Here is a 27622-nt window from a genome sequence, read left to right as displayed (position 1 = left end):
TTATTTTATAGAGTTCAAAAAACTTCATCGATTGCTGCCAACCGCGTGAAGATATATATATATATATATATATATATCGGATATAACGCGGCTTGTCACGACGATAGCGTCGCTAATTTACAACGGATCTCTACCAAACTCAACATACTTATTCTACAGATAAATACCAAAGTCAAGTTCGAAGATGAGCTTAATCGGTCAAGTAATTTAGAAATACCAGGATTTCAAAATTTTGAAAATCATAAAAATTCATATTTCTTTACTTTCTTACTCGAATAACTTTTGAATGGGATAACTTATTGAAATTCTGTAAAATGCATCTGAAAGTTCTTTAAATAAGCTTCAATTTGAGTACCATATCATATGTGTAGTCGTAAAATTTTTTAGAAATGCCAGGATTTAAAAATGATAAAAATTCATATTTTTTCACTTTTTAACTCGAATAACTTTGGAATGGGATAACTTATTGAATCTGTGTATATTGCATCTGAAAGCTCTTTAAATGAGCTTTAATTTGGGTACCATAACATATGTGTAGTCTTGAAATTAAGTCCTATTCCGCTATGCCAAATATGAAATTTGCTGTTGCACTCGTTTTTATTCATAATGAAATCTACTTCCATTTCGGCTGCCGAATGGCCGTTTAATTTATCATAAATCCGCCGTAAGATTAAAAAAAATTTGAAAATGTTAATTTTTCACCTAGTTTTGGCGAAAAATGAGATTCTCCCCACTTGTAAATAATAACCAAAAATTCTTAAAATTATCAAATATCTGCTAAATTAATTTTAATTGTAAAAAAAAATGTTTAGTCAATTTTTAATAAATAAGTAACTATTGATTTTTAAAAATTCATATTTTTAAATGTAATTAAATTTTTCTAAATATTTTTTTTTAAATCAATACTTAATAATATTTTTTTTTTATTCACAATGTATGTAAATAATTATTTAGTCAATCTTATATTTTTCTTATATTTTTCCCAGTGCAAATAGAGCAAAATAACGGTGGAAAGAGACACCGTGGATTTATCAGCAGAGTGATATTGTCAACGGGCCGTGAAACGTTAGGATGTTCCTGGCGGAAGTTTATACATACATACATCCATAGGAACGGTGAAAGAGACAACGTGTTCTAGAACGGAAATATATCTACAATGCGCAGCGACGAGTTAAGAACAACGTACCGTGAAATCGTTGCCTAGGAATCGGTGTCGTCCATTACGGATGATGATGCTGTCCTCATCCTCGTCATCCTCAACATCCTCATTGTTGTCATTTCGTCGTTATTATTATCTTCGTCATTATCTATCATTATAATTATTATTAGCATTAATATTTAAATAAAAATTAATATTGTTTTTATTAACAACACTGCTGAGTTAGAGGTGAGCGAGGACCTCCACGGCAGTTGACACAGGAGGTGTCTGGTCCCCGCTGAGAATCACCGGTTCAGACTCCGTTTGGACGATCCTCACGAGATTCGCGTCCTTTTTAGTCGAGGGTGCCAGGGTCGCATTTGGCGTGACGTTTCCGCGGCCGCAGTAGCTCGGAGGTCGGCTCTCCCGAGTTGTACAAGGCGCGATTATGCTCGCGGCGTTAGATCTGTAGGTCGGAGGTGGTGAGGAGGTAGGTTGAAGTCTGTCCAGCAGTAGCAATCGCAGTCTGTACTCCTGCATACTGGCCTGGTAAATAAAACATTTTATTAGTCATTGAAATAAATATTTACTTTTATTATTTGAGTGTTTTAATTTTTAATTGAGAATTTAAGGCTCTTTTTTTTTAGGTCACACCGCTAGTCAAATTCAGGCTAACTGTTTTTACATTTTATTCATAAAAAATGTTTTTAAGTAATTTATTTAAATGTTAAAAAAATTTATATTAAAAAAAATACTAGTTTTTTAAAATAGTTAATTGTTTCAAATTAACGAAAATTATTAAATTTTTAAAAATGAAAATATAATTAATTTTAGAAAATTTTTATCAATATTTAATTTTTTAGAATTAAATGTAAATTATTGATTTTTTAATTTTTTTAAAGATTAAATTTATATTATTAAGAGAATAAAATGTATCTCTAGATACATAATTAAAAAATGACCTTGTATCTTGTGAACTATTGACATTTTTAAAGATATAAGCTCATTCTGAGGTTACACTCATCAAGACCTTTCATTTGAGTACCCACATCAATTTTTCATATATTTATATATATTATATATATATGTATATATGAAAAATATATCAAAATACATGTGGGTACTCAAATGAAAGCTCTTGATGAGTGTAACATCGGGATGAGCTTATATCTTTAATAATGTCAATAGTTAAGAAAGTACAGTGCAATTTAACATAATTAAGAAACGACCTTGTATCTTGAGAACTATTGACATTTTTAAAGATATAAGCTCACCCCAATGTTACACTGATCAAGACCTTTCATTTGAGTACCCACATCAATTTTTCATATATTTATATATATTATATATATATGTATATATGAAAAATATATCAAAATACATGTGGGTACTCAAATGAAAGCTCTTGATGAGTGTAACATCGGGATGAGCTTATATCTTTAATAATGTCAATAGTTAAGAAAGTACAGTGCAATTTAACATAATTAAGAAACGACCTTGTATCTTGAGAACTATTGACATTTTTAAAGATATAAGCTCACCCCAATGTTACACTGATCAAGACCTTTCATTTGAGTACCCACATCAATTTTTCATATATTTATATATATTATATATATATGTATATATGAAAAATATATCAAAATACATGTGGGTACTCAAATGAAAGGTCTTGATGAGTGTAACATCGGGATGAGCTTATATCTTTAATAATGTCAATAGTTAAGAAAGTACAGTGCAATTTAACATAATTAAGAAATTACCCTGTATCTTGTCAATTATTGACATTTTTAAAGATATAAGCTCACCCCAATGTTACACTGATCAAGACCTTTCATTTGAGTACCCACATCAATTTTTCATATATTTATATATATTATATATATATGTATATATGAAAAATATATCAAAATACATGTGGGTACTCAAATGAAAGCTCTTGATGAGTGTAACATCGGGATGATTTTATATCTTTAAAAATGTCAATATTTACGAAAGTACAGTGCAATTCAACAAAATTCATTATTTAATGCAAAATTGTATTTATCTATAATTCACGAGTTTTTAATTTTAAAAAAATGTCAAGTTTTTTTTTTTTTAATTAAAATAATTAGTTTTCTAAAATAAAAAAAATCAACTAAGTTTTATTTAATTTTTTTAAAATAAAAAAAATGATTAATTTTTTAAACTAAAAAATTATCTATTAATTTAAAAGCCTTGAATCCTCAATTATAATTATCATTATTATTAGCAACATTGAGTCAGTCCCCATAATAAACTCAAGATTATATCCCATCTAAAAAACAAAACCAAAAAAAAGTGCATAATAAGAATAACGAGGGGCACAGTTGTCACGTTCAACGACCCATTTATCTACCTGGTAACTCGGCGGTGGTGTTCTGAACTGGAATTCCGGATAGATCATGGCCGCGTATGGATGCATCGGCCTCGCCGGTGGAATCCTCGCGGAGATGCCCGTGAAACCGAAGAAGCTGCCGCAATTTTCTCGGCTGGTCACTCGCCAGGCGACTCCGCTCACCGTCAGCAAGACCACTCCTATACCTGCAACGATAAGTGATCCTTAGAGTTGGATACAACACACATGCTCCAGCCGCATCAAGCCGCATCAAGGTAGCCAGGTTCTTTTGCCCCCTACCATTATTTTTTCCTCCACTACTATTATTATTTTTTATTTTAATTCCCGTCCTCATATATATTTGCTTTTTGTCTCAACTTTTTTTCCTTTTAGTCATAATACACAGCATCGGAGCTTGTTTAAAGTTAAAACCCGGAGCAGTGGTGGCTCTCACACAGAGAACTACTTCCAGCATGCAGTACAGATGGTTGCATACCATTGCTGCACTGAATGCTGGAACTGGATAGAAGAGGAGTAGTCAGTACAAACTGAAAGATACCGACGTACATCCGATGTGCTTTGTTCCATCCGCCATTAGTGCGGTACATGTGTATTTACAAAACGCCACTGACAAACTCATACGTTTATCTTTAATGTTTATACTCACAATTACACACGTATTATATATTTGGCGAGTTTGTTTGAGGTCCTCGAACCTGCTGCTATTGCCCAGACGCTCTTACAACTCAGTCTCTACTCCACAGCACCGAATAATACATACATTTCGATCTCGTTTAACTCTATACGCTGCTGTTGACAATATTGCTACACACAACTCACTTGAGTGTGTACAGTACAACATTTAATTCAATTCTGTAATTTCCAGCAAGTAGAGTCCTTTCCAGCCAAACTAATTGAGAGTCTCTCAACTCTGTCTCTGTATCCTATTGAGTTACAACTTCTTTCCCCTACATTTCTTTGATTATAAAAAACTACTCTAGTTACATTTGCAAGCAATCGAGGTAAATGTACTTTGTTAATTTAATTTATGGCTTGAACTTTTGAAGATTAAAACTTGCGAAACTTTAAATAAATTTTAACTACTATAATTTTGCTGTTTAAGTGAAAGCCATTTATTAACTTTAAATTAATGTGTAATTGCTTGTAAAAATTTAATTTTAATAATTTATTATTTTTATAAGTTAAATTAAATTATTTATTTTAAATCATTCTGAATTTTATTTTATGTTAATATTAATCTTCGGATATTTTCTTTGTTTTGATAGTATATTTATTGATCTTTGTTTGAGTAACATTATCATATTTTTAATATTCCATCATAAATTATCACTCGATTTAATTTGTTTATCCATGCTAAAAAAAAAATCATTTTTTGTAGAATCAAAAAATTGATATTTAAAAAAAAAAATTTTCCTCTTAAAAAAATGCAATTTCGGCGCTTGTACTTTGCGCAATTATCCACAATACGGTACCAAGTGCAAGTGTGGGTGACGGCACTTATCGAGTGTACCTCTCGCTCATTCACCCATTTACATTTACGTTGTGAACATGACCAGCGAGCGAGTGAGTGAGTGTTCCTTTGAATGCAACGATAAGCTTCGGGTCTTAGGTTATAATTCCATATTATATCCAATACCAATACCAATGCTATTACCAATACTAAGCCGACATTTAGAAAGTAACCGACTACAACCAGCCATAGCTCCGTTCTACTCGTACTCCAGGGCACAATCTTTCTCTTTCTCTTAAAACCCGTAGCTCTTTCTCTGGAGCCAGGGCCGCATCAAATCCTCCAGCTAGCCCGCATACTGATTTTCCTTAAATCCTGATCAGCTGGGTAATCGCTTCAAGAGCACTAATTTTTTCAGTTCAGTGAAATTAATTTAGGGCTAAGATTTTTTCAAAAACTTTAAATTTTTGAAGTAAATAATTTCATCTTCGTGATTTTGGTGAAAAAATTTTTAAACTAAAAAATTTTTCTTGGTTTAAGTTAATTTTACTTTACTCAAGAATTTTTTATCTTGATTCAAAAAAGTGAAACTTTCCAAAATTATTTTCTTGGTTAAAGAATTTTTCTTTTGATTCAAATTAATTTTTTTTCGGTATAAGGCAAAAATATTGGTCAAAAATTAAAAAAAAATCTTTCTTATGATTTTTTTATGCACAGAAAAAAAAATGTTCTTGAATCAAGTATATAATTTTGAAGAACTTCATCTTCTTGATTTTAGTAAAAAAATTCTTAAACTAAAAAATTTTTACTTGGTTTAAGTAAATTTTACTTGATTTAAGAATTTTTTGTTTTGATTCTAGAGAATTAATTAATCCCTCTTCAAAATTATTTTCTTGGTTCAAGAATTTTCCTCTTTAATCAAGTTAATTTTTTTTTCATTGTACGACTAATATTTTTACCATAATTTCAAAGTTAAAAATCTTTATAATTTATAATTAAATTTTTTACTAATAAAAATCTTAATTTAAAAATCACGGGATTTTTATTGATCTTAAAAAAAATTATTAGAAATTATTGATAATTATTAATATTAGAAATTATTAATAATTATTAATATTAAAAATTATTAATAATTATTAATATTAATAATTATTAATATTAATAATTATTAATATTAAAATTTATTAATAATTATTAATATTATAAATTATTAATATTAAAAATTATTAATTATAAGAGAATTTTTTTTTAATAAAATTAAACATTGAAAAAAATTTTATTATCCGACCAATATATAAAAAATTAAACGCAATTAATTAATTATTTTTTAATTAAAGAAAAAACCCTAATTATTAATCACCAGGTTATGGGCCCAGTCGCCTTCAATAACAAATCTTCTTTGTACAAAGATTTACGCCGTAAGATTGAAGCAATTCTCATCATTATATTTATTTTTATTTATACTAAACATTGAATCCTCGATACCTGGAGTTTTTGTTAAAGATCGATTGGTACGACCTTAAGCATAAACACATAGCTTGGTTGGGCATATAATGTGTTTTATGTAAAACTGGTTACCAGCTGAAGAATAATCTCTACAGTAGACAGTAGACAACCACACACATTACCATTACAGAGCCAGCCAGCATCAGAGGACGGACAAAGATAGTCCAGACATGGTTGGTATGTACCTATAGCATGAGAAACGACTTAATTTCATTATGGAAAATGACCAGTTTCCAGCTGTTAGCTGTCGTATCCTCAGTCTTGTGTTTAGCTCAAGGCTCCGCTTCCTCAGAAGTAGTTATTGCTTGAATCTTTAGTCTGAATATGCCGATGATGATGACAGTGGGGTAATTTGCTAGCCGCTGCATCCATAATTAACCGCAGCATTTAGCTCCAACTATTAATGCGACTTAATTATCGAATTGTCGCACTTGAGCTCGCTAAATCAATGCTACTGCTACGGGCACCGGTTGCGCAATTTCTTGATGGGTTTTCCAAGTAAGCTTACACAGTTATATTATTATGTTGATACTGTAATTATGCAAGCGCATTTAAATGCGCTGACAAAGAGAAAATATCTATTATTTACTAGTTGATATTTTTTTTTACCGACAAGGCTGATCTCTTTATTTGTATTCATATTTGTTAGCCAAGCATTGGGCCCGAGGTCTCTCCTCAGCCTTTATCTAACTGTTGGAGTTTGAGAGAGAGAGAGAGAGAGAGAGAGATGTAGGACTAGGACGAGTTCAGTTTGTAGGGTATGACGTAGACTGTACTGCTGAATTTGGGGATCCCGAAATTGACCTAATTTGCGGTGCGCAAGAAGCGTTGCGGACGCTAATTGTTCTCTTTTTCTATTGAATTTAAAATACGAGGCTTTTATTTAATTATTTTTATTTAAAAATTTATTCATTAATTATTGAGGTAATTTTTTAATGTATTGACTCAAGATTATATTTTTGTTTGTGGATTTTATTTTACTACCGCAAAAGTTGGCAACGTTGCACAAAGAAAAGTTTGTGATGAAAATTACCCGCAATTTGTATCAGACCGGGTCATTTCATGAAATAAAAGAACTGAGGAAAGAATGAAGAGTTATTTTTATTGAAGTACCCACGATAGTAAAAGAAAAAAAAATTTTTTGTTGGATAAATTAAAACTATTTTTAAGTTTAGAAAGTTTTGCTGGAAAAATTTATCTAGGTAATTTTTATTTAAAGATTGTTACGATTAGAGGATCTTTGGATCTTGCAATAATTTATATTATTTTTAACCTTTTAATAATAACGATTGATATCATTTATTTCTGAGATACTATGGCGTAATTTAATCATTGATCATTGCTATAAGAAATATTGTTTCATAAATATCAATCACGATCATCAGAGTTATAAAGTCAATTTAATTTACTCTTATAAATTCTTGAGTTATGTTAAAAATAAAATTCTTAAACTAAGAAACTTTTTTTTTCTTAAGAAATTTTCACTAAATTTTTATAAAAAATTTTTTTATCTTAATTAAAGCAAAAATTTATTTTTAGGTTGAAAAATTTTTCTCTTGAATTAAATTAATTTTTCTTTTTTTAATGCTGAACATTATTTTTAACAAAAAATTTTTAATAAATAAATTTTAGTAAAATTTTAATAAATAAAAAAAAAATAAATTCTAATAAATTTTTAATATATTTATTAAAAAATAATATTAATATATTTATTAGAATTTATTTTTTAAAAATTTATTAAAAATTTGTTAAAATTTATTTATTAAAAATTTTTTGTTAAAAATAATATTCAGCGTTAAAAAAAGAAAAATTAATTTAATTTAGGAGAAAAATTTTTCAACCTAAGAATTCATTTTTATTTAACTAAGATAAAAAAAATTTATTAATTTTTAATTTTCTGGAAAGTAATTTTTTTAAAGCATAAAATATTAAATTAATTATAAATTTTTCTGTACTACTTTCCACTTAATTGAATCCGAAAAACTTTTACCTCTAATAAAGAAAAAAGAATGAAAAATCCAGTGAAGTAAATCAAATTTAAAAATAGAGAGCAATCTTTATAAATATAAATTTAAAATATAAATAAAATAACAATCGTCAGTAATATTAACTCTGAAATTCTCTCCATATATGCCCGTGTATTATCAAATATAGAATCAAGTCAATACAATAAAGTAATACATTATCATAGACATGTAGCCAGAAATATGCCAGCCGATCGACGGCTGTCTGTTGCGAGTTGATTTAAATGGACACACCATTCCAATGTTTAATGTTGGAGAACAATTTATCCAAAATAGCTTTTGTCATGAAGACACAAGTGGGTCACGAAAATGGGCGTGTATTCTCGATAGAATGATACCAGCAGCTCAACTCTCTCGATCTATCTCCTTCGAATCGGTCTTTCTCCTCCTCTTTCTATGCTCGGTACTCTCTCCTGAGGAAACTCGGATCGAAAATAGATTCGCCGGACTGCAATACACTTTATCGGCTTATCCGAGCTATCAATTTCACTATCCCCCCATATCCTAATCATATCCTGACGGACGGGAATCATCCGTTTTATATCTACTCTAGATATATCAAAATAAATACAAATTACATTTGAGAATGTTAATAGTCATCACGTACTTATATTTTTGATTTGATTAGATTGTGGTGACAGGAATAAATATCCAAGACTGTGATATTCATGAGATAGTTCAATAATACACGGTGAGAAATTTCTGTAGAAATTTACTATGCATACATAATAAGACTGAACCTTAATGACTCAATTCAAAATATTACCATAAAAATTTAAGAATATCATATTGTACCAATCAATATTTACTAGGGACCATAGTAAATTTCACCATGCAACTGTTACATAAACATATATAAAAAATTTTCGTAAACTGACAGAACAAAAACTGTTAGTGTGCTTAAAACTTTTCATTATAGTTCCATAGTAAAATTTCTGTTGCTCAGTCGACAATAAAAATTTATAAAAAAGTTTCACATTTAGTCACGTGTACTCGGTTTAAATTTAAAATTGTGACTATGAAATTTTCAAATGTCCCATAGTAAACGTATGCGCGTCAGTCGCGACGCGCGCTCTTTCATTTTTTCGTGCTGCTTTTTGTTTTGTCAACATAAGTCTACAGACGCTATCAGTAGTGGTTAACGGTGTTATGAAAATTGCAATAAACATTAAGTTTTAAATAAATATTAGTTTATAAATCCATCAACACATGAATAGTTAATGAAAATTTGTAAGATTCATAAATAATAAAATATTTAATAATTTACCATGAAAAATTAAAATGAAAACAAACATTTGATTGTTTTATCATTATATATTGTGTTTATAATTATTCATAATAAAATTAACTGCCAAAATAAATCCTACGTTCATTGTTAAAAATGAAAAAAATAAATAAAAAAAACTATATTTTAAAAAAATTATTGCAAACAAAAAAAATCTTGTTTGGTTTGATATTTTTTTTGATTGCTAAAAACATTTTTTACTCTAAAATTTTTTATTTTTTACAAACGTTTTCTTATTTTTTTTGCTATAGTACATTCGGAAATTTAAATTATTGCATATTTCATTTTACTATGGTACATTTCAATTTCTACCATTTACTATGTCTGATTTCATTTGTTTCGGAAATTACTATGGGCCATTGTAAAATTTTATTCTGAGTCAATAAGGTTCACTAGTAATATGCACCATTGTAATATCTAAAATCCATGCAGAATAAAAAATAATGGAAATTTCTCACCGTGTAGTAATCAATTATCAATTTCATTACAAACTTAAAAAAAAAAATTTGATAGTGAAATTAACAGACATAATAAATTATTTAAAAAATTACATTCGTCATTTTTTTGCAACTTCTCAAGCGTGAATTTTTTTTAAAACTTCTTTTTATCTATAAAAATGAGCATATTAAAATAATTTTTCATGTTTTAAATAATAAGTAATTTTTTTATGTTTTAAAAAAATTTTTGCGATTAAAAATTAAAATTATCAATTTTTTACAAATTAAAAAATCATAATTTTTTAATTATTATTTAAAAAAGAATTTAATATTTTTAAAAAATCAAGATATTAAATTTTACATTTATTAAATGGAATAAAATTCAATAAATTTTTTTAACAGTTCAATTAACTGATTTTATTGATAAAAAAAACTATTTGTTTTTTATTTATAAAAATTAGTAAATTAAAATCATTTATATTTTAAAAAATAAGTAATTTTTTGTTTTTTCTATTTATAGTTTTAAAAAAATTTTTGCAATTTAAAATGAAAATTATAAATTTTTAACAAAATTTATTATTTTTTAATTTTTATCTTTAATAAAAAAAGCTTCAATAATTAAAAAAAATCAAGACATTAAATTTGATGACTATCCAATGGAATAAAATCCAGTAAATTTTTTAACTATGCAATTAACTAATTGTATTAATAAAAAATAATAATTCTTTTTATTTATAAAAATTAGTAAATTAAAATCATTTTTTATGTTTTAAAAAATAAGTAATTTTTTGTTTTTTTATATTAATAGTTTTAAAAAAATTCTTACAATTCAAAATGATAATTATAAATTTTGGAAAAATTACAGAAATTATCATTTTTTAATTTTTATCTTTAATAAAAAAATTTCAATTAAAAAAAAATTAAAAAATTAAATTTTATGATTTTTCAATGGAATAAATTCAGTAAATTTTTTAACAATGCAATTAACTAATTTTATTAATAAAAAAAAATTAATTTTTAAAAAATTTTAATTAGAGATCAGTCAAGCAACTAGTATCTAAAAATTTCCAAAAAATCATAATATGCACTGATAGAAGGATTTATTTGTATTAAAAAAATATTTGTTAATAGTTAACAAATCATTTATTAGAGACCATTTTTTAGTATCAAACAAATATTTCTTAGTATTTAAAATGATTTGTTTGTATTTAATAAATCAGATATTCATTTATTAAATATTAATAAATCTTTTTAAATACTAAGAAATATTTGTTAAGGACTAAAAAGTGGTCTCTAATAAATGATTTGTTAAATATTAACAAATATTTTTAACTATAAACAAATCCTTCTATCAGTGTGTCTGTAAATTTCAATATCAAAATCCAACTAACAACCTTTAACAATTTTCACGGATATTACACTGAAAAAAAATTAACTTAATTCAAGAGAAAAATTCTTTAACCAAGAATATAATTTTGAAGAGAGTAATTTTTTTGAATCAAGACGAAAAATTCTTGAATCAAGAAAAATTTCCTTAAATCAAGAATGTTTCTACTCAAATCAAGAATATTAAGTTCTTCATAATTATATAATTGATTCAAGAAAATTTCTTTTTCTGTATAAATTCCCAAAAATTGAATATCTATCCCGACCTCTAATCCAGAAGATGACTCACTTGGCCATCAATCCTAAAAGAACCGATCAGCACATAATATAAAACTCAATACAAGTAACAGTGGTCTTACCAATCATGAGAAGCGATACGGCGATGTGGTCGCGACCAGTTGCCCTGAGGGCGCCAAGTAGAGCCCCCGCAGCTGCACAAACAAGGCCCACAATGCCCACGCCGAGAATGGACCAGCGAACGGGAGGTGAGCCGAGTCCGCAACACTGCTTCGGCACTGCGTCTCTGCAAGAAATAACAGCCAGAGTTTAAGTCGAGCTGAGTATAGAACACTGACCCACTGACACAGACTCTATCCTTTTTATTTCACCGGACTATCTTGTAGTTGTTTAAGAGCACCACCATCGAGAATATGCATTAGCACCGTGCTCGCTGCTGGTACATGATCATCATCATCATCATCAATAACAACATCATCTACAATCTACAACTACAACCGGGTGATCTTAAACAACTACTAACTACATCAATATCAATAACTATAACTATAACTACAACTACATCTGCAATTACTAGATGCTGTCTTTGCTATTTCAAAGCCAGCAAGTAAAGCGCTACATATAATAGGTACATATATATGATACAGAGTACAGTACAGAGCAATCAGTTTGCTCGGTTTTATTTACCGTATAGTATTCCTATCCAGAATAGAAGCGCTACGTTTATGTACATTAGTATAACTCATGTATGTCTAGAGAAATTTAACAGAAATAATAAAAACGCGTTCACGATAATGACGAACGGAATAGAAAGTGCACTATTCTCTCAGGCTTTTAGATCTTTATATATATACATATATATAAATATAAATAATGGTATTAGTGGAGGCAGAGAGAAGAAACAGAGAATCAGATTTCCGCGTTACACGATCGAGCGTACTAAGAAAATAGTTAAGCTAAAACGTGATGCTCTACTCGCAATCTGAAGGAACGTGTTCGATAAAATTAAACCCGACATCAACATCTAGGATCCAGGATTCAGGATCTAATCCACGTGTGACGTAATTCAAATCGACAACCCGTGCAAAAAAATTCTAATTCAAAATAAATTTAAGGTAGTTGTTGCATGATAGGCATTTCAACAGAAAATTATGAAATTTTTTTTTATTGAAAGATAAATATATTAATAATTCACTTCCAAAATTTCAGATCAATTGACCGCACCGTTTTTGAGTAATTAATTTTCGAAATTGCATCTTTTACACGTTGAGGTATAGAGAGATGGTAAAGTTAGTATGAAATCTTCCGTACCACTTGAGTGGGCCAAAGATTTCATACACTGATAGAAGGATTTGTTTATAGTTAAAAAGATTTTTTAATATTCAACAAATCATTTATTAGAAGCCATTTGTTAGTTCTTAACAAATATTATCTAATACAAATAAATCCTTCTATCAGTGTCACGATTTATTTGATATTTACAGAATTTTTTAACAGGAGCTTCGTTTGGCTAAATTTTGAAATTTTTTAATTCCAGAAAAAATGCTTAAACAAAACTCGTGTTAAAAAATTATTTGAATATCAAATAAATCCTGACACATCAAAATATCTCAAGAAATGCCCAAACCTAACTCCTGCTAAAAGCGGAACTCGAAAATCCAATTTTAAAAGGTTGCTTTTAGAGATTAAATTTTGACGCTCCCTAATCTACAAATCAATTTAAAATTTGGATTGATCTCAAAACTAATTTATATTTGTGCTAAAATATGAATTTCAATCTTAAATTCATTTTGAATCAGAATTTTTTTTGCACGGAAAATAAGAGGGAATTTTAAAGGCTTGCTTATATAAAAGAAGTGCGAGAAGTGAAGATAGGAAAAGAAAGGAGGATTTAATCTAGCTGTGTCGTAAATTAGACGGGTAGTCGTCATGAGAATAATGCACGAGTACATGCTGGTGATGTGTGTGTACTGCACTGTTCCGGACTATTAAAGTACGCCGGTGTAACGGGAACATTTGGCCGAGCACTCCAATAAATTATCGATTTTCCTTGGGGAACTCACCCCCGGGAAAATACATTTAACCGGCTGGAAGCGCTAACTTTCGAGGGGCGAAAAGACCCGGTATCTAAATCGAGGCGACGTACTTACTTTGAGTAAGCAAACGCCAAATTTTGCTGGGAATAGATGTATATATATATATACGAAAGATTGGTTGTTTCTACTGGCTCAAGAGCGACACCGATTAAGGCTAACTTTGTTAGCCTGAGGACTTTTTGGCTGTTGGCGGATGCTTTTTTAGGGGGGAGAAAAGTTTAGAGCCGTGGGGGAGTTTGGGTAACTCTATTTTGGGAATTTGTTAAGGTATGCTTGAAAACTCGGGCTTGTTTTGTGAATTAATTCGAGAGCTTTTGTGAGGAAAATAAATTAATTTATTAAGAGAAAAATTGTTTACTCTAATTTTTTTTTTTCTAAAGATTGAAGATTTAATATTCATTGATAGTTTAATTTAAAATAATCTCTTTTTATTTAAATTAAGAAGAAAAATTTTTTTTGGTTTTTATTAATTGTAATTAGTTCAAAAACTTCTTTGATTGATTTAAAATAATTTTCTTGATTTAAAATAATTTTTTTTATTAAAATTAATTTTTTATTCGGTAAAAAAATTTTAAATTAATTTACTGACATTTAATTTATTATTATTAAAAACTTCAGCTAATAAATTAAGTTTTAATTCATTAATTTAAATTGAAGTAAAAGTGAAATTTAGAAAGTCAGATTGTTATATAAAAATTTAATAAATTTTTTTTTAAGACTTAAATATAATTTTCTTCCCAAAAAATTAATATTAAAATTTTTTCTAATCTATATTATTAAGAGAATAAGAAAAATTTTGTATCCAGGACTTGTCAAATATGACAAGTATTTAAGCTGCATTCGAAAATATTCTATTCTAGATACATAATTAAGAAATGACCTTGTATCTTGTGAACTATTAACATTTTTAAAGATATAAGCTCATCCCAATGTTACATTGATCAAGACTTTTCATTTGAGTACCTACATCAATTTTTCATATATTTGTATATATTACATATATGTATATATGAAAAATATATCAAAATGCATGTGGGTAGTCAAATAAAAGCTCTTGATGAGTGTAACATCGGGTTGAGCTTATATTTTTAAAAATGTCAATATTTAAGAAAGTGCAGTGCAATTTAACATAATTAAGAAATGACCTTGTATCTTAAGAACTATTGACATTTTTAAAGATATAAGTTTATCTCAATATTACACTCATCGAGACCTTTCATTTGAGTACCCACATCAATTTTTCATATACTTATATATATATATTATATATATGTATATATGAAAAATATATGAAAATGCATGTGGGTACTCAAATGAAAGCTCTTGATGAGTATAACATCGGGTTGAGCTTATATTTTTAAAAATGTCAATATTTAAGAAAGTGCAGTGCAATTTAACATAATTAAGAAATGACCTTGTATCTTAAGAACTATTGACATTTTTAAAGATATAAGTTTATCTCAATATTACACTCATCGAGACCTTTCATTTGAGTACCCACATCAATTTTTCATATACTTATATATATATATTATATATATGTATATATGAAAAATATATGAAAATGCATGTGGGTACTCAAATGAAAGCTCTTGATGAGTGTAACATCGAGATGAGCTTATATCTTTAAAAATGTCAATAGTTAAGAAAGTACAGTGCAATTTAACATAATTAAGAAACGACCTTGTATCTTGAGAACTATTGACATTTTTAAAGATATAAGCTCATTCCGATGTTACACTTATCAAGAGCTTTTATTTGAGTACCCAAATGGCATTTTTAATATATTTTATATATATGGTATTTGTGATTTATATAAATATATGAAATATATGAAAAATTGATGTGGGTACTCAAATGAAAGCTCTTGATGAGTGTAACATCAGGATGAGCTTATATCTTTGAAAATGTTAATATTTAAGAAAGTACAATGCAATTTAACAAAAATCATTATTTAATAAAGCAAAATTTTATTTTTTTTTAGTTGACAAATCACGGCAGTCACATAGTGACTGCAAGATTGCTAGTTATTAATGATCCAATAAAAATGAAATCTCATTCTCTTTCATAATTTTCCAAAGCAACATCATTAACTAGAATGAAGAATGATTTATAACAAAGTTTATGCATTGTATTCACTTTTGTTTCAATTACTTTCTTTCCTACTCCAACAAACATATGAATCAAAAGTTCTATTTAATGCCATAAAAAGTAATTTCTTTTTAAAAAAAACTCTTCAATTGAATATAGTATAAAAAAATAAAATCCAACATTTCAATCAATCATTATCTCCAATTCCTTCAATACCTTAAATTTAAAAAAACTCGTCGCTTTTTCTCTGGAGAATAATTCAAGCTGAGCCGAGCATTGTCATTTTTTTTGGGTAGTTGGACGTGCATGGGCCATTGGCCCCGAGTGTTTTCGAGGGGGCTCCGAGTGATTCACGAAATAAAGTTGATCCGAGGACGAGGGGCTGATGTACGTGAGCTTACAGAGTTAACGACTGGGGACGAATAATATGAACAGCAGTGTAACAGCGTACCCCTGCTAGTCTACGTATATTCTGCTTGTAATGCCAGTGGCTCGTGATCCACCGCTGTAATATGTATGTATGTATGCAATGCAATCGCTCGTCCAAATGGAACATGAATATCCAACTTTACTGGTTATTTTATTTTATTTTTTCCCTCCCGGTTTTCATTCTCTCTGCCGTTCTATCCTCAATTCTGATTAGTTTATTATAATGCTCGGGGGATATAACGAGATCCGGCTGATAAAAGGAATGAAATTTCGATATAAGTTTAGTTTTTTAAACTAATAGGGGTACTATATACATTGAAATGTCAAAAAAAAAAAAAAAATTATTATTTTTTTTTTAAATAAATGCATCTTAAATGTTTTTTTTTTTTTTTTTTTGATAGATAAAAAAAATCTAAAATTTGAGCTTAATATTTTTAAAATTAAATTCTAATTTTCTTTTTATGAATTTAAGCAAAAAAATAACAAAAATCTTTTGGTAAATATTAAATTAAATTTTAAAATATTCAATTTTTAAAAATAAATAATTCATTATTAATCAAAAATTTTTAAAAATTGACTAAAATTTTTTTTTTTCACCATTAAAATTAATTTAGCATATATTTAGTAATTTTAAGAATTTTTTTTTAACAAATTAATTATGGCAAAAAAAAATTGACATGCAGAAATTTTAATAAATTATAAAAGGAATTTTTTTGAGAAAAATTTTTAAGAAGTGAATAATTTTTAAGAAGTTAATTTTCTATATTTGAGAAGAAATTTTTTCTTAATTTAAATAAATTTTAGTTGATTTAAAAATTTTTTACTTGATTCAAGTTAATTATTATTTTTTTCAGTATACGTAAAAGTATACAGGCATGAAACTCTGGATTAGAACAGTTGGTTTATTTTTTAGAACGGACAAAGATGAAAGATGAAAGAAATAATAGCAGAGAAAAATAAAAAACAAATAAAATGAACACAAGCTCGCTCGGTTGTTGCTCATTACTTGGAGAAAAAATACACAGTAACCCAGTGACACGTGGGAAATCCGCGCCTACTATCGCCTCGGTGAATCGTAATTAGAGGCACTATTGAATTTCTCCGTGTCGGCTGCGGGCTCTGACTTGTACTGTTCCTCTACTCTGTATCTACCCGGCATGAGTATGAGGAAAAATTCTGCCTCGGTATAACGAGCCTTTGTGATGAGCATTGTAGATGCAATGCGTATTATATAAATTATAAATGAAAAAATGAGTAGTCACCAAGTAAGTTTATTTATCAATTAATCTTTCATCTTTCTCGCGTACTTCAATTCTGTTCTTATTTTTGTTTAATTTGAAGCGGATACCTCGGAGAAGTGATAGCTCCAGAATTATAAATAATTATCCAGGGATAATGCTCGGTAATATCTTATCTAGCAACTTTGCAATCACTGTGTGACTGCCGTGACTTGAGAACCATAAATAAAATTTTGCTTTATTAAATAATTACTTTCGTTAAATTGCACTGTACTTTTTCAACTATTGACGGTTTTAACGATATAAGCTCATCCCGATGTAACTCTCATCAAGAGCTTTCATTTGAGTACCCACATGCATTTTTGATATATTTTTCATGTATACATATATATAAATATATGAAAAACTGATATGGGTATTTAAATGAAAGGTCTTGATGGGTGTAACATCGGGATGAGCTTATATCTTTAAAAATGTTAATAGTTCTCAAGATACAAGGTCGTTTCTTAATTATGTTAAATTGCACTGTACATTCTTAACTATTGACGTTTTTAAAGATATAAACTCATCCCGATGTTACACTCATCAAAAGGTTTCATTTGAGTACCCACATGCATTTTGGTATATTTTTCATATATACATATATGTAATGTATATAAATATATGAAAAATTGATGTGGGTACTTAAATGAAAGGTCTTGATGAGTATAATGTCGGGATGAGCTTATATCTTTAAAAATGTCAATAGTTGAAAAGATACAATGTCATTTCTTAACTATTAACATTTTTTAAGATATAAACTCATTTCGATATTACACTCATCGAAACCTTTCATTTGAGTACCCACATGCATTTTGGTATAATTTTCATATATACATATATGTAATGTATATAAATATATGAAAAATTGATGTGGGTACTTAAATGAAAGGTCTTGATGAGTATAATGTCGGGATGAGCTTATATCTTTAAAAATGTCAATAGTTGACAAGATACAATGTCATTTCTTAACTATTGACATTTTTTAAGATATAAACTCATTTCGATATTACACTTATCGAAACCTTTCATTTGAGTACCCACATGGCATTTTTCATATATTTAATATATATGATATTTGTGAAATATATAAATATATACAATATATGAAAAATTGATGTGGGTACTCAAATGAAAGGTCTCAATAAGTGTAACATCAGGATGTGCTTATATCTTTAAAAATGTTAATAGTTCTCAAGATACAAGGTCGTTTCTTAATTATGTTAAATTGCACTGTACTTTCTTAACTATTGACGTTTTTAAAGATATAAACTCATCCCGATGTTACACTCATCAAGAGCTTTCATTTGAGTACCCACATGCATTTTGGTATATTTTTCATATATACATATATGTAATGTATGTAAATATATGAAAAATTGATGTGGGTACTCAAATGAAAGGTCTCGACGAGTGTAACATCGGGATGAACTTATATTTTTAAAAATTTCAATAGTTCACGAAATACAAGGTCATTTCTGAATCATGTATCTAGAGATAAAGCATTTGCGAATGCAACTTAAATACTTATTATCATAAATACACTGGCCACAAAATTTTACTTATTCTCTTAATAATATAAATGACACGTATGTAGGGAAGAGTTTTAAGGCTTTGTTATCGTGACAGACCACGCGTCACAGTAATGTAAATAAATCTTTAATTCTAGTTCATTGTCTTGACTGTACTAGTACTATACTGGCAATCCGGCGATTCATCGCTTCCGGTTCGGGAATTTTTCTCATAAATCTCTGATATTCATACATGAATGTGTGATAATAATGAAATTTGTGTGCTGCCTTTGTCTTTGTATGTAAAAGTGTACTGTAGACAGTGTTTAGTATCGAGCTTAGAGTGTGTATACACTTCTGACGTATCTCCCTGACATACAAGCCACGATTCAATGAACAGGAAGAAAAGAGTACATTCATCACACACCTGACGTAGTGAAACTCGAAAAAAACGTTAAAAAGATAAAATTATTATAAGGATAATATTTATATATGAAAGAAAAAACAACACGTGTTTAACTTTAAAACTCTTACCAAGGACGCGGCTCATTCTCAACTTCTCGGCGAGGTTTCGTGCCCGCACAGTGTAACTCCACTGCTATATGGGTTTATTGTGTGTATGGGTATGGCTAATATTGCCTCACAGTTCACATACATTTTTATATTTATACATATTATATTATATGTACAAATACATGGCAACTTTTTCTTTACGTAGATACAATGATAATAATAAATGACAATGGGCCCGTTTCTAAATAATGTTGGGTAAAAAGATAAAAATCCAAGTCATTCGTCAAAGAACTGAGGAATTTAAAAAAGATAATTGGCTTGTCGGGTTAAACGTCGGCTGGCGTGTTAAATTAAGGACGTTCATAAGTAAGGCTCATATTTGATGAAAAATCAAATATTTGATAGCTTGAATGAATTTTTGCTTGGTAATCGTGAGTGGAAATATTACAGTTGGTTATTATAAATTTATTTTATTTATTCAAGCTTTAAATAAAAAGTTTTACTCCAAAAAAACTCTTTTATTTTTTAATTATTACTAAATTTTTATAAACTGACCTCTGCTATATTTGAAAAATTTTGAGGATTTTTATAAAAAATTAAAAATTATAAAAAAAAAAAAATTCACATTGCAAATGTTTTGACTTGAATTTATGCCTTTTCAAGGTTTCATATCATTATCAAATTATCATCAATAGTCAATTTATTATGATAAGTATTCAGGCTGCATTCGAAAATGCTCTATCTCTAGATACATAATTAAGAAATGACCTTGTATTTCGTGAACTGTTGACATTTTTAAAGATATAAGCTCATTCTGATGTTACACTCATTAAGACCTTTCATTTGAGTACCCACATCAATTTTTTATATATTTATATATATTATATATATATGTATATATGAAAAATATATCAAAATGCATGTGGGTACTCAAATGAAAGCTCTTGATGAGTGTAACATCGGGATGAGCTTATATCTTTAAAAATGTCAATAGTTAAGAAAGTACAGTGCAATTTAACATAATTAAGAAATGACCTTGTATCTCGAGAAATATTGACATTTTTAAAGATATAAGATCATCTCAATGTTACACTCATCAAGAGCTTTCATTTGAGTACCCACATCAATTTTTCATATATTTATGTATATTATATATATGTATATATGAAAAATATATCAAAAATGCATGTGGGTACTCAAATGAAAGCTCTTGATGAGTGTAAGATTGGGATGAGCTTATATCTTTAAAAATGTCAATATTTAAAAAAGTACCGTGCAATTTAACAAAAGTAATTATTTAATAAATCAAAATTTCATTTATTTACAGTTCACAAGTCATATAGTGACTGCAAGGTTGCTAGTTAAAATAAAAATAAAATTTTTCTCTGAACTGCAAAATAAATCCAAGCTAGTCCCAATTAACCCAGCTACAAAGTCCTTTCAAATCGAAAAAAAAATAAAATAGCTGACCTGCCAAAGGCGGACACGCTGGCCGGCACCGGAAACGGCAGACCCAAGCTGAGCCCCCTCAGACCCAGGTGTGGCGGCGGGGGGTGTAGAAACCCACCCACGGGCGGCACTAGCGGCATTCCTGGCGCAGTTCCAACACCTGCATTAGCTTGAACACATCCAGGTCCCCCGGGATAGGTCGGAGGCATGGAGCAGCTCCTCATGGCCCTGCGGTGGTGTCTTCTCACCCGTCTCTCCCGCCTCCTGGCGTCTCTGAGATCATCGCACCCCGGATTAATCCCCTCGACGCGAGGAGTCAATCCCATGTCTGTCTGCGCCTCGGTCGAGGCGAAGCATCTGACTCCATTACCGTTGGAGTTTTCCTGGATCGTGGTCTCTGGGGGCGGCTCGACGGTCTGCGGAGTGCCTCCGTCAACGGTGACGACGCTCACCGGTCTCGGGGCGTTCTCGGACAGCGCCCCGGCCATTGTACGGCCCTGAACATCGGTCTCCACGGCAACGTAGCTCCCTCTTGGTCGTTATCCCCTTCACCGTTTCGTTTAGCTCTTCGTTCTTCGTTCTGTTATTTTCTCGATTCTCAATGTGGTAGATGTTCAAGTAGAACCACTACTTATATACATATATATTGTAAAAATACAGCTCCAAAAGCTACTACACACGTCCCTTAGATCCTCTGCTAGCTCTCCCCTTTTTTCTTAACGTAATGTTGGTGTCTTCTTTCTTCTCACACACCAGGAGCATCGGTTACAGCTGGCTAGCCTTCTTCACCTTTCCTTGTTGCCTTGTTACACTCCTTGCATCACCAATCCACCGTTTCTCTTTCACTCGTTCACTGCCTTGAACGTGGCTCCTTTGTTCGTCGCCGGACGGATCTTACCACGAGGATTCCAGGCCTTTGATCGTATACCTCTACCTAGGTAGAGTAGAGGTACCTCTACTCTTAAGTTAAAGACTTGCTCAAGTTTAACTATCGCTCATGGACACAAGTTCTGTCACTCATAGTATAAAGACTCTCTTCTTCACCAGAATCTTTTCTTACTTTTTTTATTTTTATTTTCCACTATAAGGTTTAAGAAAATAAAAATTTAACTGTCTCTTTAAATTCTTTATTTTTTTATTGGATTATTGAAATTTTTATTATTTATCGCCTGAAATTAGATTTGATCTGTGAAAATTACTCAAGATTCTTTTTACTTTGGCACGAGCATTTTCCAACAGCGGTAATAAAATAAAAAGTGTCTCCAATCTTGAATTTAACTGGAGGTAAATGCAGGAAATAATATCCGATAACTGGTGTTTTATGGTTCGAAATGAGATAACCCGGCTATTTTATATATAGTGACAGACTCGTTAAAATTTTATTAAGCTTCTTTTTCTTCTTCTGATAGAAGATACTCAAGTCCTTGGTCCTTTGTCTTCTTTGTGTGAAGTTGGTTTACTTGGTCAGCTGCAAGTGCCCTCCAATGAAAGCACCGTTTCAGCTCTGGTTAACCGGTCACGTATGCTCGGTCTGAAAATTAAAAGTGCACATTTAGTATTCGTGAATAACTAACCGCTGTGTGTAATCAGTATAATAATAAAAACAACAGTCCTTGTAATAATAAAAATAATAACATAACAACAAACTGGATCTACATAATACCGCTTATTTTGGTTTTTTTTTACTCTATTACTATTACTGTTACACAGAAAAAAAAATTTACTTTAATCAAGTAGATAAATTTGAAGGACTTAATCTTCTTGATTTGAAGAGTAAAATACTTAAACTAAGAAATTTTTGGTAATTATTTACAAGTGGGGTCAGGCCATGTTATTTTTTTTTTTGTTCAAACTGATCATTTTTTTTTTTAATTGTTTATTTTTTAATGTATTTTTCAAAAAAAAAATATATCAAAAAAAGATAAAATAAAATTTTTATCCAAAAATATTAAAGCCAATTTTTTTTTCCAACTTTTAAAGGCAAAAAAGCTATCAAAATCTTGATTTTTTCCTTTCACGATATTTTTTATCATAAATGCGCCATAAAAACAATTAGAATAACAAAAAAATGTTAATTTTTCACTTAGTTATGGCCCAAAATGATTTTATTTGTATATTTTTTTTTTGAAAAATACATAAAAAAATAAACAATTAAAAAAAAAATTTGATTTTTTAAAAAATAAACAATTAAAAATTAAAAAAAATTTATAACTTTTTTAGAAAATTGTGATATTCAATTTTTTTTTAATTGTTCGTTTTTTCTGTACTTTTCAAAAAAAAATATATCAAAAAAAGATAAAATAGAAATTTTATCCAAAAACTTGAAAGCTAATTTTTTTTCCAACTTTTAAAAGTAAAAAAGCTATCAAAATCTTTATTTTTTCCTTTCACGATATTTTTTATCATAAATGCGCCTTAAAAAAAAAGTAGAATAAAGAAAAAATTAAAAAATATTAATTTTTCATCTAGTAATGGCCCAACTTGTAAATAATAATAAGTTTTTCTTGATTTAAGTAAATTTGACTTGATTAAAAAATTTTTCGTCTTGATTTAAAACAATGAAACTCTTTAAAATTATTTTCTTTGTTTAAAAATTTTTCTCTTGATTCAAGTTAATTTTTTTTCAGTGTACTGTTACTAAGAAAACTTGAAAAATTACATTATAAATAGTAATAAGTGTCTCGTCGTATTAAAAACTCAAAAAATTACAGTTCGAAATAACATTTTTCTACATTCAAACTTTGAATGTTAATTTTCAATGTAATATTTACATTTTACAATGTAATTCTTACAAAATCTGTAATAATTATAATCTGAAACTGTAATTTTTCCAGTTTTTATCACGGAGCGCCACATTACATTTCATAATATAATTTTTCTATTTATCTTTTTTCCGTGTTATAAATTACAACTACATTTAAACTCATAACTCGGTTACCCCGTAGAATTTTTCAGCGCAATTAAAACCCCCTTAACGCGATCGATACCCGTCGAATTAAATTCCACATACTATCACGCGTTTCAAAACATCCCTTTATTTCCGTCTCTGAAGCATACGCCAGGAATTTTAATATAATTCTTCATTACTCGACATTTCTTCTACTCCATTCTATTCCCATTTTATTTGAATTGAGTATAGTACCGCGATATCTTTGCACTTGAGTCTGGAGTTTACTATTACTGTATTATACGTACGTACTCCCTATATAATACTCTCCGTCTTCCAATATCCACTTGAACGTCTATCGTCCTACTAAAAATTAAATACATACGTTAAAAATAAAACGAGCTAACTGTACGGAAGCATTTACGCTGAAGATTACCTGCGTTGTCGTCCTCGTACTCCAAAGTCCTCTCTCTCTACTTGTGGTCGACCGTTTTGACAAACGGTACTATCGCGGTACACACACCATCGTCACCGGACTACTCAACCGCTCTACTCAGCCGCAACTTTAAATTATCCCACGCGATTGTATCCTCTTCATACTTATAAACTCATACTCTTACTCAAAGTTACATTAGATTTATATTAACTATTATTTTCTTTTGTTCACGTTCTTAATTACTTGCTACATTTTTTTTATTTTTTTTAATTTATTCAGTTTATTTTTTTATTTTATTTAGAAATAATTTTTTTATTTTTAAAAATTATTCAATTTTTTTTTATTGTAAAAAATTTATTTAAAAATAATTTTATTTCTAAATTTTAAATTATTTCTAAATTTATTATTTAGAAATAATTTGTTTATTTTTAAAAATTATTCAATTTATTCACTTTATTTTTTTATTTCATTTAGAAATAATTTTTTTATTATTTTTTATTAATTAATTTTTTTTTATTAATTAATTTGTTTTTTTAATTAATTTACTTTATTTTTTTATTTTATTTAGAAATAATTTTTTTATTATTTTTTATTAATTAATTTTTTTTTTTAATTTATTTACTTTATTTTTTTATTTGATTTAGAAATAATTTTTTTATTTTTAAAATAATTCAATTTAGTTTTTTAATTAAAAAAATTTATTTAAAAATAAATTTACTAAAAATAATTATTTGTAATTATTGATTTAAGATATTAAAATAAAATATTAGTGGAAATAATTAATTTTTTGATAAGATTTGCAAACAATAAAAATTATTTTTAATTATTAAATAATTAAATTCAACAGAAAAAAATTTTTAAATACAAAAAAATGAGCAATTACTTTTAAATAAAATGTAATTTGTCTGTAAAAATAATGATACTTAAAACTGTGAATAATAAACTCTTTATAATATATAAATAAATAAATTTAACCTCCTGGGTAGAAGATAATAAATTATAAAGTTCTCAAAAAAAAATAGTTAATAATCATCGATTGATACAATCAGAAAAGGTGAAACTATCGGCACGGTAGCATTAAAAACCCCCGTGGGATTTTAGTTCCAGATCAATCAGCTGTATAATCTACCTACGCGCCTTTTCCTCTTTCTTCCTTCCTTCCTACTCGATTGGAGTACACCTTTTAATAGTCCGATAATATATATAAATAATCCGTGAATCTCACGACCTCGACCTGCGAACGACGTGCGTCACATATCCCCATAGATATTGTAGATACGGAAATACCCCACGCGGTGACATTAAACGGCTGGCACACTTATTATTATATTAATAATAATATCGACGTCCTATTAATGTGAAAGTCGTGACACTGGGACATAACACCGACTCCTGTCTTCTTTACATTCAAATTTACTCCAAATAACCCACCTTCAATTGCGAATAAATATATCAAGTATCCTAGATTCATTCATACATATAGCACACTGGAAAATTTATGATACACAAAGCAGTTATCTGAAATTTTTTTTTTTCTTTTTAGAGTAAACATTAGTGTCAAAAGTGAAAATTTTAAAAAGTATAAGTGTATAATTTGTTGTAAAAAAATAATTATTAAATTTCTGCTTTTTTATAATACATCTTTTTTAATATTTGTTTTCAAAATTTTTTAATATTAATTAATTTTTTTGTCATTAAATTAATTCATTAATTAATAATAAAATTTCTGATTTTTTATAATTAATTTTTTTAATATTTGTAATTGAAATTTAAAAAAAATGACAAAATATTAAACAATTTTTATTTTTAATAATTAATTTTTTTTGTCATTAAATTAATTAATTAATTAATAAAATTTCTGCTTTTGTATAATAAATTTTTCTAATATTTGGAATTTAAATTTTTAAAAAATGACAGTAAAAATATTAAACAATTTTTATTATTAAAAATTAATTAATTTTATTTGTCATAAAATTAATTAATTAATTAATAATTAGTTTCTGTAAATTCTTTTAATATTTGTAATTTAAATTAAAAAAAAATGACTAAAAATATTAAACAATTTTTATTTTCAAAAATTAATTAATTTTTTTTTATTTAATTTATTAATTAATAATAAAATTTCTGCTTTTGCATAATAAATTTTTTTAATATTTCAAATTTAATTTTAAAAAAAATGACAGTGAAATATTAAAAAATTTTTATTTTTAAAAATTAATTTAACAAAAAAATTTTAAACAAAGAAAAACAGAAAATTTTTTTATCATTTTTTCAAAAAATAAATACGAGATACTTTCAATGTCATGTCATATAAAAAATAAAAAAAAACACACACCTTTTAAGAAAAACACTTAAAACTCACTGGTACGACTTATCCAAGATCTCTTCTTTCTTTTGTACCGTAAAGTAATCCAGGAGCATGTAACTTTAATCCAATGTTGTTTCCCAGTAAATACTTAAATCCAAAAAAACGAAAACTATCTAAAAAAATGAAAAGTAAAACTAAAAACCGCGTGGAACCACTTGCAAAACAAGAGCAGCTTCCTCGCGGCTTAACAGGTGGACTCGCCCGCCACTGTTTGCGCTCTGGATGCTACTCAAATTTTTCATCAACTCCGAGCGCGGTTGTACGCACAGAAAAAATAATAATTACTATTTTTTACAAGTTTTCCAGTGAGCACGCGCGACACAGACCTCCTACACTGACACAAAGGTAATGCAGGACTGACAATAAGTACGGAGTCCAGAGCAGCTACTGGCACTAGCTTACTTGCTGTGGTTTCTCGTACTCACGAGCACAACAATATACTGAGTGCTGAACGCTGGATGTTGAGTTGAATGCTGGGGCAAAACCAGCGCAACGTGGACGCCAGCGCCTGCGATCTCCAGAACGGGCACTCCACAAACCCGTGTTTGCACTGAAAGTCTAGATTCTCTCCCACTAAGATCTATACATCACATCTATATGGGCTGAACGGGTCGAGGATATGCAATCCTGATGCCGAAAATTTATGAAAATTAATTTACCAGATATCTGATAATTTTTAGAATTTTTGTTAACAAATAAATTATGGCAAAAAAAATAAGAAAAAA

The 27622-nt window shown here is 28.5% G+C and overlaps 1 protein-coding gene across 3 annotated transcripts; it reads right to left on the bottom strand.

Annotated features, from left to right (window-relative positions):
- Window positions 1-897: 897 nt before the first annotated feature.
- LOC123259548 lies at window positions 898-27490 on the bottom strand. 3 transcript variants are annotated; one of them, XM_044720128.1, is made up of 6 exons: window positions 27183-27490; window positions 26865-27010; window positions 21228-22737; window positions 11963-12126; window positions 3516-3700; window positions 898-1684 (listed from the first exon to the last, which is right to left on the bottom strand). In XM_044720128.1, exons 3-6 carry the CDS (start codon window positions 21692-21694, stop codon window positions 1382-1384), a joined length of 1119 nt encoding a protein of 372 aa, XP_044576063.1. In that variant the 5' UTR covers window positions 21695-22737; window positions 26865-27010; window positions 27183-27490; the 3' UTR covers window positions 898-1381. The 3 variants fall into 3 exon arrangements, with proteins under 3 accessions (XP_044576063.1, XP_044576064.1, XP_044576065.1); XM_044720129.1 differs by having other exon boundaries at window positions 26892-27490; XM_044720130.1 differs by lacking the exons at window positions 26865-27010; window positions 27183-27490 and adding an exon at window positions 24145-24332.
- Window positions 27491-27622: the final 132 nt, after the last annotated feature.

This window comes from Cotesia glomerata, linkage group LG2 (genome assembly GCF_020080835.1).
Source record: "Cotesia glomerata isolate CgM1 linkage group LG2, MPM_Cglom_v2.3, whole genome shotgun sequence".
In the NCBI taxonomy this organism is placed as follows: domain Eukaryota; kingdom Metazoa; phylum Arthropoda; class Insecta; order Hymenoptera; family Braconidae; genus Cotesia; species Cotesia glomerata.
The sequence above is the reverse complement of the archived record's forward strand: the minus strand, read 5'-3'. Positions and strand labels throughout refer to the sequence as shown.